Genomic DNA, 12,617 nt, shown 5'->3' on the forward strand with positions numbered 1-12,617 from the left:
CCTGGCCACTATCCTACAGCACCAACTTGCAGTAACTCCAAAATATCACTAGAGGGCTCTATCTGAAGCTAAAGAAAAGTGTCCTTGTTTGATTTCCCTATTGCAGAATCGAATTAATATAATCAAAATTCAATTACCTAGCTTTCCTATACAAAAAAAAATTTTTTTTGAATGTATCATTCTGCCCTGCTAGCTTTTGCAATTTAAAATCGAAATCACGCCGGAGCTAAGGTTTTTGTTTTGCTTTGGTTTTAAATGCTGTACAAAAAGTCCTGAAAATAATCTCTCTCGCACACAAAAAAGAGGAAGTCATTCTGGTAAACCTACGTTTGGTTCCTCGGTGAATAAAGCAACGATCAATTATTTCTTAAAAAAACTAGGAAAGCATGATATTACTTCTGCAGGAGAGCTTATGTGGTTTGTGTTCACATGGCTGTTTGCTGAGGGCCGCAGACTTTGGGCATTGAAGGGTCGTGTTATTTGTGACACACACACACACAAGATCACGATGAAGTTGTAGCGGGGGGAGATTAAAAAAAAAATCAAAGGAGGGAGATGGATTTGAAAGTATGTAATGCCAGGCTGCTCTATAGAGAAGACCAGAAACAAACAAAAAATGTGGCTTGCAATCAGGTTTCTGTTGCTTGCATATATATTATGTGTTCTAATACATTAAGCCAAAATCAAGCACAACATACTGGAAAGGGCTAAATAGCTTGCTGGTTTTTAACAGAGTAGGTTCTGATTATATGCTGGGGCAAACTCAGTTTGCATGAGCAAACTGTTCAGGACAACCGTGTGGTTTTGGGCTGTGCACACACCACCGGCTTAAAATGCAGCAAGTTTGTTTTACCTACAGCTGAGCTTCAAATCACATTTGCAAGACACTGTACACATCATTACGGCCAGATGTGTTCGGAAATTGCTCACTGTGTGTCAACTCTATGGTTCTCTTTTTTGTGTGTGCATTTCCCCACGTGTGTGTGTGTGTGTGTGTGTGGGTTAATGTGCTAATAACTCAATTCCGCCTTCCTAGAGCTTCTTTTCAGAAGAAATAGAAATAGAAAAAGCTGTGTCGTATTGGTATAAGGCTACGGTCTCTTGTAAAAGTAGACCCTCCAGGTTGTGGGTTGTTCTGTGTGGGTTGATCATCCTGGCATTCCCTTCTGCAAAGAAAGATTCCCAGGCTGTGTATCTCAGACCTGATCAACCTGGCACACACAGCTAGGCTGCTGTTTAAAGTTCACTATCCAGTCGCAAACCGGCTTGTAAAAAGGGTGTGGAGAACTTCACATTCCTTCTGTTCTCAAATTGGATTAAAGCAGGTCTTGGGGGGGGGGAGCTAATCAAAACACATAAACCAGCAGTGTGAACGCATTGGATGCAGAGTCAACCAGAGTGTGTACACAGCCTCAGAGCCCCAAGTGTACACGAGCGCCACTTATCATGAAAAGAACGGAATTGCAGCTCTGACTTTAAACTGCTGGTGTGAGTGGACTGTCTGATTGAGGGCAGGGGAGCTTTTCCCGGTTGCCACCCTGCACCCCCCCTTGCCATCAGAGAAGAACTGACTCTCTGGGAAGCCAAATCCAGTGCTCCGCAGAAGCTCCATGAAACATTGTGCAAGAAGCTTGCATGCACAATGCAGACACACCAACAGAGCTCTCCCAGCACCCAGGGGCATGTGTTTTGGACAAGAACAGGCATCCCCAAACTTCGGCCCTCCAGGTGTTTTGGCCTACAATTCCCATGATCCCTAGCTAAGAGGACCAGTGGTCAGGGATGATGGGAATTGTAGTCCAAAACATCTGGAGGGCCGAAGTTTGGGGATGTAAATCCTATGGGAAATCCTGGTCTGAGAAACCCAACTTGTTGGGTAAAATGCTAAACAAAAACAAAAAACAAAAAACAGGTCGCCCACTAATGCTGGTGGTCTTCTCTTTTTAGAACAGACTGTGGTTCAGAATTAATAATGGTGGGTTACGGTGGAGTGTGTAAAGATGAAATTAAACTCAACGAATAATGAACTTATGTATGTTGCAAATATATATATATACGCATGAGAATTGCAAATATATATATATTTATGTTTCATTTGATTGTTCAGTGGCCAACAGGCTGTTGAATAGGTGTTTGCAGGCAAAGACGCACACCAAAAAAGGATGTTTGAGATGTTAACTTCAGGGTGGGAAACGGGGAGGGACGTTACCTAGGTTGACTGTTAGCTTAACTCGTCCTGCATCCAGTTCCAAACGCAGAGTGTCAGCAGATTCCCTCGAAGTGGTGGCCATTAAAATGCCGTAAGCTCGCTGAGACCTGAACCGCAGGGACACATCTTCCGCCTCTGTGTGCATCACCACGGGGAGTTGTATCTTCATAAACATGCTTCCGTCGTAGCTTAAAACGGTTGCCTCTGAAAATGGACAAGCGGGAAGATTGCGGGGGGATTACAAGCCTGTGTTTTTGAATGCAAGGAGAATGCCACGAGTCACATCGTCGGGAAAAAACCGTTGAGTGAAGATCTATCCCAGGAACAAGGGCAGAATACACACCAGGAAGTAGGGTGGGAGGGTACCAGCAGTGCCTCCTATTCACCAATAGGCAGCATTGGGAGGGCTGCAGAGGAAACAACAGATCCAGCCTCCAGGGAAACATGACAGCAGCAGCAGGCAATGCTTTCCTTGGAGGTTGGATCTGATACCCCTGTGGATCCTGCTGCCCAAGATGAACACTGTACCACATTGCATCTTACACTGTAGGACAAGTAAGGTAAAGGTAAAGGACCCCTGGGCAGTTAAATCCAGTTAAAGGTGACTATGGGGTTACGGCACTCATCTTGCTTCAGGCCGAGGGAGCCGGCATTGTCCACAGACAGCTTTCCAGGTCATGTGGCCAGCATGACGAAACCGCTTCCACCACAACGGAACGCCGTGACGGGAACCAGAGTGCACGGACATGCCGTTTACCTTCCTGTTGCAGTGGTACCTGTTTATCTACTTGCACTGGCATACTTTTGAACTGCTAGGTTGGCAGGAGCTGGGACAGAGCAATGGCAGCTCACCCCGTCATGGGGATTCAAACTGCCAGCCTTCCGATCGGCAAGCCCAAGTGGCTCAGTGGTTTAGATCACAGCACCACCCGCATCCCTTGTGGACAAATATTGTATTCCAGTACGGCCACTGACAAGGGCGTACCCACCATGGGGCAAGTTAGGGCAGCTGCCCTACTCTAGAAGCCAGCTGGCAGCTGCCCCTCTCTAGAAGCAAAAGGACGCAGCGAGGGAGAGGAGGGGAGAGAGCGCAACACCCTCCTGCTGGAGCTCGCCCAGGCTTCGCTCGTTCAGCTCATTCTGCCGCTGCTCTTACTAGAGCAAACAAGGAGGGGGGAATGGAGAACCAGAATTGGAAGAGCTGGGGTGTGGATTAAAACACTGTACGTAAAACACCACACTCACTCTGATGTTCCTCCCAGGGATCGCGGTGGGAGGGAGGGGGGAAGAGAGCGAGAGAGAGAGAGAGAGAGAGAACTTGAAGCTGGCTGCTGAAGGATTGAAGTCAGTCTCTCTCTCTCTCTCTCTCTCTCTCTCTCTCTCTCTCTCTCGCAAAGAGAGGAGGCTGGACAGGGCGAGCCTTCCAAAGCTCCTGTGCCAGTATTTAAGATACAATTTGTTTCCTTGTTTCAGGTAGCAAATGGTCGGCACCACAGCTTTTACTCTTGTCCTTGGGGAGGGGGGATCTTTATCAGTTTAATGAAACCTCCAGCGATAATGAGGTGTGAAAGGAGTTCCGTTTTAACTGGGTGGTTTTGCATAAGGAGGCTTGGAAGGCATGGGAATGCAATGGTGTTATATCTTTCCCAATTGTCCTCCCTCCTTTGTGTCTTTTATCATCCAAGCTGTTTGGGCAGCCACTGTGTGATGTGATCTTAAAAGATGTGTGTTAGAAAGGGTGGGCATGGATGTCTCAGTTTTCTCTTTCAGCCTTAAAGGGCCAGCACCCCTTTATTGCTATAAAGCAGGCATGTCCAACAGGTAGATCATGATCTACTAATAGATCACTGGACGTCTGTGGTAGATCACTGGCTCCCCCCAAAGAAGCTCAGCAACTTTGGCTCCCCTAAAAAAAGCTCTACATCTTTGCCCTGAAGCCCCCAAAACAGGGCTTTCCTTCCTAAAAAAAGCTAAACTTTGACCTGAACCCCCTAAAACATGGATGGCTTTCCTTCCTAAAAAAAAGCTCAACAACCTCAACCTGAACCCCCAAAAGGAGGTAGATCAATCACTGCCAGTTTTTAACTCTTGGAAGTTGGCCACCCCTGCTATAAAGAGTCTGCATGTAGCTTCATTGGAAGCGATGGTATGTTGGCATTGACAACAGATATTTTTTATGTTGTTATGTATTACGGTTTTTAGTTTCTTTGCTGTCTCACCAATAGAAAAACCTGGGTGGTCACTGTTCGGGAATTTTATAGGGGGGGCACCCAAACGAGGCTTCATTTGGGAATCAAGATTGGCACAAATGCCCTCAAGGGGACCCCATTTGATCCTACAACACCACTCTAGTATCGCACCAACACGAACCCCCTCAAGATCAAGCCCTGTGTAATAAAGGCTCCCTTTCCTACCCTTTCTCTGTTGCCTGAGACTCTATGTAACCATATTTCTTTATGAATGAATACCGTGTATCTTTATTTCTAAATGAAACCCCCTTTTGCTACTCTGGCCAAGGGCTCTCAGGGATGCAGGGAACAGCCATAATCCTTTAAGCAAGAGGTCAGGTAGCCAGGGTGGTGCTCCTCTGCATATCCATAATCCATTCAGGTACCATCTCCTGCCATTCCCAACCCTCCGAAGCCAGAGGCAATACTCACACCTGGACCCTTTGCCCCCCCCCCCGCCAGGTACTCAAGGATCCCCTCCCAGATACTTACTGGTACTTGCTTAACAATGTCCTGGGACATCGTGCATTGTTACCTTATGTTAATCCTGTTTACCTCCTGTTTACCTGTATGCTAATGCCCCTTGCCCCTTCCCCTTTTCTGACGTTTTACCCTGTCACAAGTGATGTATGTATGATGCTTTCGATGTACATTATGGGATGGTGGTGGGAACTTTTAAAAGTTCTTGCAGCCCTGTTCATGGTGTTCAGTCTGGCATTGAACCTGCTGCGCAGTAATAAACCTTGCTGTTTGCTCCGGATCGTGGCTGGACTCCTTCCTTTTATACTCTGCAACGACCACAGGCCCTTGCCTGATGAGCTGGGTGGCTGAGCATTCTCGCACCCAGAATTTTGCCCTAACAGTCGCTTTTTATCTTTGGGCGATGCTCAGAACAAAACAGGAAGAAAGCAGGTGGTGGACTTTTGGGGGAATTGGAGTCCTTTTACTTCTTCTTCTCTCCTTTAGGAGGAATATAACTTTCCATCTCCCTCTCATAACGAACTTTGCCACTGTTTGCCATGTCTTCAAACTTGCCTATTTGTTTTGCTGACATTGTCCACCATTCAGACGATTGGGTTGCATTTCGCAGGGCAGAAGAGTCCGGACCTTGGTGTATTCAGCTTGCTAGGCTTACAGGAATCCGGACGTATGAAAGGGGTCGGTCTCGCTGTGGGCAGGATTCCTGCATTACCGGGGCGGGGGGTTGGACTAGATGACCCTGGGGGTCCCTTTTAGGCCAGCTCTACAGGATTTCTGTGAGGGGTTCAAGTGAAAGGAGCGGCTGTAGATAGTTTCTGTGCTTCAGGCTGCTATCCTATACAGGCTTACCTAGGCATGGATTGATTTCTTAAGATGGTTGTGTGAAAATTATTATGGACAAAGTATAATTATGTAGCGCCTGTATTGTAGGCTCAGCTTATAAATATGTGTAAATAAGCAATACATCATAAAGACACCACTATCTCCACTGTGGAAATATGAACTCTGGGTAAGTGCCTTGGCCCCTGGAATCTCACTGTTGTGGATATTGGGGTGGCATGGAACAATATTAAAACTTGCAGTTTGCCCCCCTCCTCCATTCCCTCAATACTTTTCATATAATCATAGAATCACAGTACTCCAGGTGAGGTCTGACCAGGGCAGAATACAGAGGTACTATTACTTCCCTTGATCTAGATACTATACTCCTATTGATGCAGCCCAGAATGGGATAAGGCAAATGATGGGATAAGGCAAAAGCAGGCAATCTTTAATTTATTTCTGTACAGCAGGCTTTTCTAAGCTGATTCCCCTCCGTGTGCTTTGGACTACAACTCCCATCTGCCTCTGGCAGCGCAGTTGTGGTCCAAAGCACGTGGAAGGTGCCAGGCTGGCAAAGGATGCTGTTCATTCATAATATGAGTGCCCATGTGCGTAGTATGGGATATGCCTTGTCCTTGCTCTTGCGTAACCACAGCTGGTCCTCAGCAGGCTCATTGAGAATGTCCCTTTTTATAGCTGCTTGTCCTGACCTTTCTCTGATCCTCCTTATTATTTCCCTGGATTTCCCCTTTTGGTGTTATTAGACTGGAGTCAGTTTCACCTGGGCTTTGTAGCCCCACCCACATCCCCACTTTGTGACACCTCCCCTCCTGTGCCTTGGCCCCGCCCCTTGCCCCTCCCCTCCCATGCCTTGGGCCCCCCCTTGCCCCCCCCTAGTTTTGATCCTGGGTACGCCCCTGGCCACTGAAGCTAGGCAACACAATGCATGTTGGGCATTTTGGTGCAGCAGTCGTTGGACTTCTGAACATTTATCTCCGTGGTTAGCACCTCTTCTGATTGGGTTGCCTATTGTGGAATGTACATTAAAAGCATATTTTTTTATTTCCCCCCCCTGCCCTCCCCTGCAGTCTGGTTACTGTTCCAAGGAGACTGCTATGCACTAAACACCGCTGGAGCAGAAGTTTATGCTCCAAACAACTGGAAGAAATGCTTAATAATACGCTGCTCATTAAGCAGAATCGCAGCCTCTAGGGCAAGGAATTATACTATTGCTTCTGTGCTGGGAATGCAACAGTGCACAGGGAGGAAATGGCTTTATTAAACAGCACCAGGGGGCAGCTGTATCTAGGGGGCTGCAGGAATGGGCAGGTGGAGAGAGCCAGGACAATAAGTTTTAGGACGGTCCCTCTGAAAAGTAAATAATAAAGGGTTATCCAGCAGTTGGTGTGAAATGAAGACATTAATTGCTAGTGCATGGAAGAACATAAACAAGCAAAACCCACAATCCTGTTATTCCCCAGTGTGTTTCTGCACAACATTAAGCTCACCAAATGTCCAGGATGACCCAGCAGGCTCTCTCTCTCTCACAAAAACCCCCCAACCCTCCTGGTTTTGCTGTTTTGCAAAGTTTGTCAAGTCAGGCCCCTTGGAACACATACAAGGGGAAGGGCCATAGCTCAGTGGGAGAGCATCTGTTTTGCAAGCAAAACATTCCATCTCCACTCCCTTGTGTAAAGAATCCTAAACTAAGCTAGGATGGAACAATGAGCTAACTCGGTATAAGGCAGCTTCCTATGGGTGCTGGATTGCATTGAGCTTGGCTGGGAACAAGCTCAGGCCCCTACTGAGATCTAATTCTGTGCAGCGGGGGTTGCTGCCTAAAGCTTTGGGATCAGCTTTAATTGATGAAGGGATACCTCGGTCCGGTATACCTGAAGGAGCATCTCCACCCCCATCGTTCTGCCCGGACACTGAGGTCCAGCTCCGAGGGCCTTCTGGTGGTTCCCTCACTACGAGAAGCCAAGTTACAGGGAACCAGGCAGAGGGCCCTGTGGAATGCCCTCCCACTAGAGGTCAAAGAGAACAACAATTACCAGACCTTTAGAAGGCATCTCAAGGCAGCCCTGTTTAGGGAAGCTTTTAATGTTTGATGGATTTCTGTATTTTAACGTTTGATGGATTTCAGTATTTTAGAATTTCTGTTTTGTTGGAAGCCGCCCAGAGTGGCTGGGGGAACCCGGCCAGATGGGCGGGGTATAAATAATAAATTATTTGTCCATTGGGAAATGGAAAGCAAAACATAATCACAGTCTGCCGTAACAGTGAATGATCGTCCTTGCTTACTAACAATATAATGCACTTTCTATTACCCAGTTTAACCCTTTAAGATTACCCAGAAGAGTTTGTGTACGTTGCCTTAATCAGTGCTTTTTGGAGGGGGGGAAGTGCTGGTACTCACCATGAAGTTGTTACAGAAAGTGCCAAACTATTAACATTTGGAAAAAAAAAACTGACAGTACTGCATATCCTTGAGTACCCCCAGAAAAAAAACAAAAACACTAGTCTTAATAATTCTTACAACAGTCCTGTGAGGTTGGCTTTTGCAAAAAGGCACGGGGAGGGACAGATAGGGCTCAGATTGCCTCACTGGTATGCCCAACCATGCTAGGGCAGCAAGCTAGCTTAGGGAGTGGTGGGCAGACCACATGGCCCACCTTTCTAATCCCTTTCCATCCCTCAGAACCTGCCACCTGAGACAGCTGCCTCGTTCTGTCTCATGGTAGAGCTGGCCCTGAGAGCTTAAAGCAGTGGCTTGCTCAAAGCAACCAGGTGAGTTCAGTGGCAAGGTTTGAGCCAGGCACATCCCAGCTCACAGCCCTGGCACTACCTGAGGAAGGCAGTGCTTCACTGTGTTGAATGTTCCATCAGCCCAGGCATTTCAGCCTGCCAGAGGGAGTAATCCCCACTCTTCCGCAGTGTTATGGACTGGTTGAATGCAGAGGAATGGTGGGAGGAACCAGCCAAGGGAAGAAGGCTCAGAGCCTGGAGAGTGGTGGTAGGACAATGATGAATGTTCAGAGGGAGAAGACGGGGAAGAGGAAGTGTCAGAAGCTGAAGAGGTATCTGGGAGAGTCTGTGGTAGACAGAAGTCCAGACTCAGAAGGAGAAGCTGAAGCAGGAGAGTTGGAGGAGGGAGGCCAAGAGGCAGAGATGATTTCACCTGATGAAGAGTCACAAGTGTCTTGCAACAAGCTCCTCCCGCCCTTGTCTCCCAGAACCAGTAAAAGCATGAAAAGGGTGGAGGAGAGGTTGGCTGCAAGGCACAGTCTTTGATCGCTTGGGAAAGCCCTGGAGAGGAGGAGACTTAAGATGGCTGTGAGGAGGCAGGGGCTTTCAGTCTTGGCAACTGATCCATGGGGCCAGTGGTCACTAGGCCTGACATTCAGCATTCAGCCAAGTCTGTGGAGATTGTTGGGCTTGCCAACAAAGCGTTAACTCAAACTTTGAACTGTGTTCTGGGTGGGTGTCGCCCAATCCCCAGAAGCCAATTTCATGGGTCATACAAGGTGGGGGAGGCCTATAGTTCATATGGCAGCCCATGTGTGGGCTTCTGCTGATCGGATTCTTTAGCCAAATCCCAATACAGTGGTACCTCTGGTTAAGAACTTAATTCGTTCTGGAGGTCCGTTCTTAACCTGAAACTGTTCTTAACCTGAGGTACCACTTTAGCTAACGGGGCCTCCCGCCACCGCCATGAGATTTCTGTTCTCACCCTGAAGCAAAGTTCTTAACGCGAGGTAATATTTCTGGGTTAGCTGAGTTTGTCACCTGAAGCGTCTGTCACCTGAAGCGTCTGTCACCTGAAGCGTCTGTAACCTAAGGTACCACTGTATGCTATGCAATCTCTGCTCAAGAGGAAGAGACTCTTGCATGAGGAGGCTCTGTTGTAAAGCACATGAAGAAAACTCCCAGTTCAATCCTGGGCTACTCCAGGTTGTTGGTTGCTTCTTCTTTTTTTAGGCTGGGTAGGATGCAGGTGGTGCTGTGGGGGGTTAAACCACAGAGCCTAGAGCTTGCTGATCAGAAGGTTGGCAGTTCAAATCCCTGTGATGGGGTGAGCTCCTGTTGCCCGGTCCGAGCTTCTGCCAACCTAGCAGTTCGAAAGCACGTCAAAGTGCAAGTAGATAAAGAGGGACCACTCCGGCGGGAAGGTAAACGGCGTTTCCATGTGCTGCTCTGGTTCGCCAGAAGTGGCTTTGTCATGCTGGCCACATGACCCGGAAGCTGTACGCTGGCTCCCTCGGCCAATAGAGCGAGATGAGCACCGCAACCCCAGAGTCGGTCACGACTGGACCTAATGGTCAGGGGTCCCTTTTCCTTTACCTTTAGGATATAATAGGAAAGACCGCCAGCCCAAGACCCTGGATGGCTGCTGCCAGTCAGAGTAGTCAGTACTGGACTACATGGAGAAACAGTATGATGCAGTATAAGACGGCTTCCTCTGTATATTTACAGATGGTGAGTGTTTATATGCAAGATCTTTAATCAATGATTTTTAAAAAAACTTGCTTAAAACATTTGGACTTTACATTCTTAGCTGGATTATGATTATGATTATGATTATGATTATTATATACTGCCCTATACCCACAGGTCTAAGGGCGGTTTACAGGATAAAATCAGAATATAAAACCACAAAATACATAATCTAAACAAAAACAACCCAATAACCCCCACCCCTGAGCATCTCTGCTTACTGACAGTAAATGCAAGATATGCAACCCCGAAAAATCATGCATCCTAGCATCTCCGCCTCTCCACCCCCATATAATTTCTGTTGATAAATGTCATCTTGCACATTTCTCTTTTTTGTTTTGTTGTTGTTGTTGCCCGGCTGAAAACATACACCTGCAAAAGGCACTGCCGAAAGGCAATCACGTACCACAAGTCCCAATAAAAATCAAAGAGAAAAGCCAAATTATATTGCCATGACATCTGTCCTGCCATCTGCTACAGCTCCCACAAACAAATTAAACCCATCCAGCGATTATCCTGATGTTCTTTACTTTCGGCATAATCAGCCCCGGCTTACAGTGGCAAAATAAGCATGGAACACTTCAGGTTCAAAGACTATCAAGCCTGCAATCCTGTTCATGTTTTCCTGGAAGTAAGCTCCACTGATCCCACTGGGACTAATTTCTGAATAGTTGTGCATAGGGTGGCACTGCTGCTATTCAACCCACGAGTGACTCCAAAGATACAGAACGATGAGACATAAACCCCCCCACCCCACCCCACCCCAACCCTTTGCTACTTCACGCTCCTTGAATTCTCATATGATGAAGGAATGCTAGCTCCCTCCCCATTTCCATTAAAAACGAAGGAGAGAGCAATCCGAGGGCTGATTCTTTGACAAGAGGGAGATCCCTTCAGCACCACTTTGGGTCATGAGCAAACGAGGGTGCGAATGAACACACGTTTCATTTCCCGTATTTCATTTCAGCCGAAATGAAAGCACAGGTGGGAAAGTTATGGTGACTAAATTGGGCCTCGGTATCTAAAGGTTGCATTTGCGGCTCAGGACCCCAATGCCTTATATATCGTCTCTGCCCACATTAACCCACCCAGACCCAGTGTTCATCATCTGAGGTCCATCTCTGTGTGCTCTCTCAAAGGGAGCTGCACAGAACAGGCCTTTTCAGTGGTGGCTCCTCGCTTACGGAATGCTCTCCCCAGGGAAGCACACCTGGTGCCACAATTGCCTACTTTTAGGTGCCAGGCCATTTTTAAAATCATTTTCAGTCAGGCATTTGGCCTTTTACTTGTGGTGTTTCAGATCCTGCAGCCTCCTTTAGTGGGTAGGATGTATCAGACCTCCTTTTATTCACCTCCTTTGAAGGTGACCCGGAAACTGTGATTAATCCAGAATGCATCAGCTAGACTGGTGACTGGGAGCGGCCGCCGGGACAATATAACACCAGTCTTGAGAGATCTGCATTGGCTCCCAGTACGTTTCCGAGCACAATTCAAAGTGTTGGTGTTGACCTTTAAAGCCCTAAATGGCCTCGGCCCAGGATGACTGAAGGAGCATCTCCACCTCCATCATTCTGCCCGGACACTGAGATCCAGTTCCCTCATTGCGAGAATTGAGCTTACAGGGAACCAGGCAGAGGGCCTTCTCGGTAGTGGCACCCGTCCTGTGGAACTCCCTTCCATCAGATGTCAAGGAAATAAGCAGCTATCCTATTTTTAAAAGACATCTGAAGGCAGCCCTGTTCAGGGAAGTTTTTAATATTTAATGCTGTATTGTTTTTAACACTCGATTGGGAGTGGCTGGGGAAACTCCGCCAGATGGGCGGGGTATAAATAAATAAATTAGTAGTAGCAGTAGTATGTGGATGTTTTCTGTTTTGTTTTAGTTTTGTATTGCTTTTAATTTTTTGTAAGTTGCTTGGAGTTTATCTTTGTTTTATTCTTTAAAAAAACCAAATACTTTAATTAATAAAGCCCTTTACAACTTGAGACCAGTTTACCTACAAGGTTATCTTACCCCTAATGTTCCCACTTGGCCGCTTCGATTGGCGGATTTGGCACTACTATTGCCTTCATGCCTTCTTGGAATATCAGGCCAGTGTTGGGAACAGAATGCTGGAAAAGGCTCTAACGCACACAACTGGCTGTATTTAAAATATAGACATTGGTTACCATCTACTGTAGTTCTCCTAAATCAGGAGTTGCCAAGGTGTCGCCTTCCAAATGGGTGACACTCAGCTGGAAGAGCATGAGGCTGCTAATCTCTGGGTTGTGAGTTCAAGCCCTAGGTTGGGCAAAAGATTCCTGCATTTCAGGGGGTTGGACTAGATGACTCACGTGGTCCCTTCCAACTCTACAATTCCATGATTCTATAAAATGCTCTC

The 12,617-nt window shown here is 47.1% G+C and overlaps 1 protein-coding gene across 27 annotated transcripts in view; it reads right to left on the bottom strand.

The window, feature by feature from the left end:
- The window catches only part of NRXN1 (neurexin 1), a 947,796-nt gene that overhangs the window by 501,649 nt on the left and 433,530 nt on the right, over positions 1 to 12,617 (bottom strand). For all 27 annotated transcript variants that reach the window (XM_060273115.1, XM_060273114.1, XM_060273113.1 and 24 more), the window contains one exon: positions 2,210 to 2,413. In XM_060273115.1, coding sequence (XP_060129098.1) covers positions 2,210 to 2,413 — 204 coding nt within the window. The remainder of the gene's footprint in view (positions 1 to 2,209; positions 2,414 to 12,617) is intronic.

Source organism: Zootoca vivipara, chromosome 3, assembly GCF_963506605.1.
Source record: "Zootoca vivipara chromosome 3, rZooViv1.1, whole genome shotgun sequence".
NCBI classification, from domain to species: domain Eukaryota; kingdom Metazoa; phylum Chordata; class Lepidosauria; order Squamata; family Lacertidae; genus Zootoca; species Zootoca vivipara.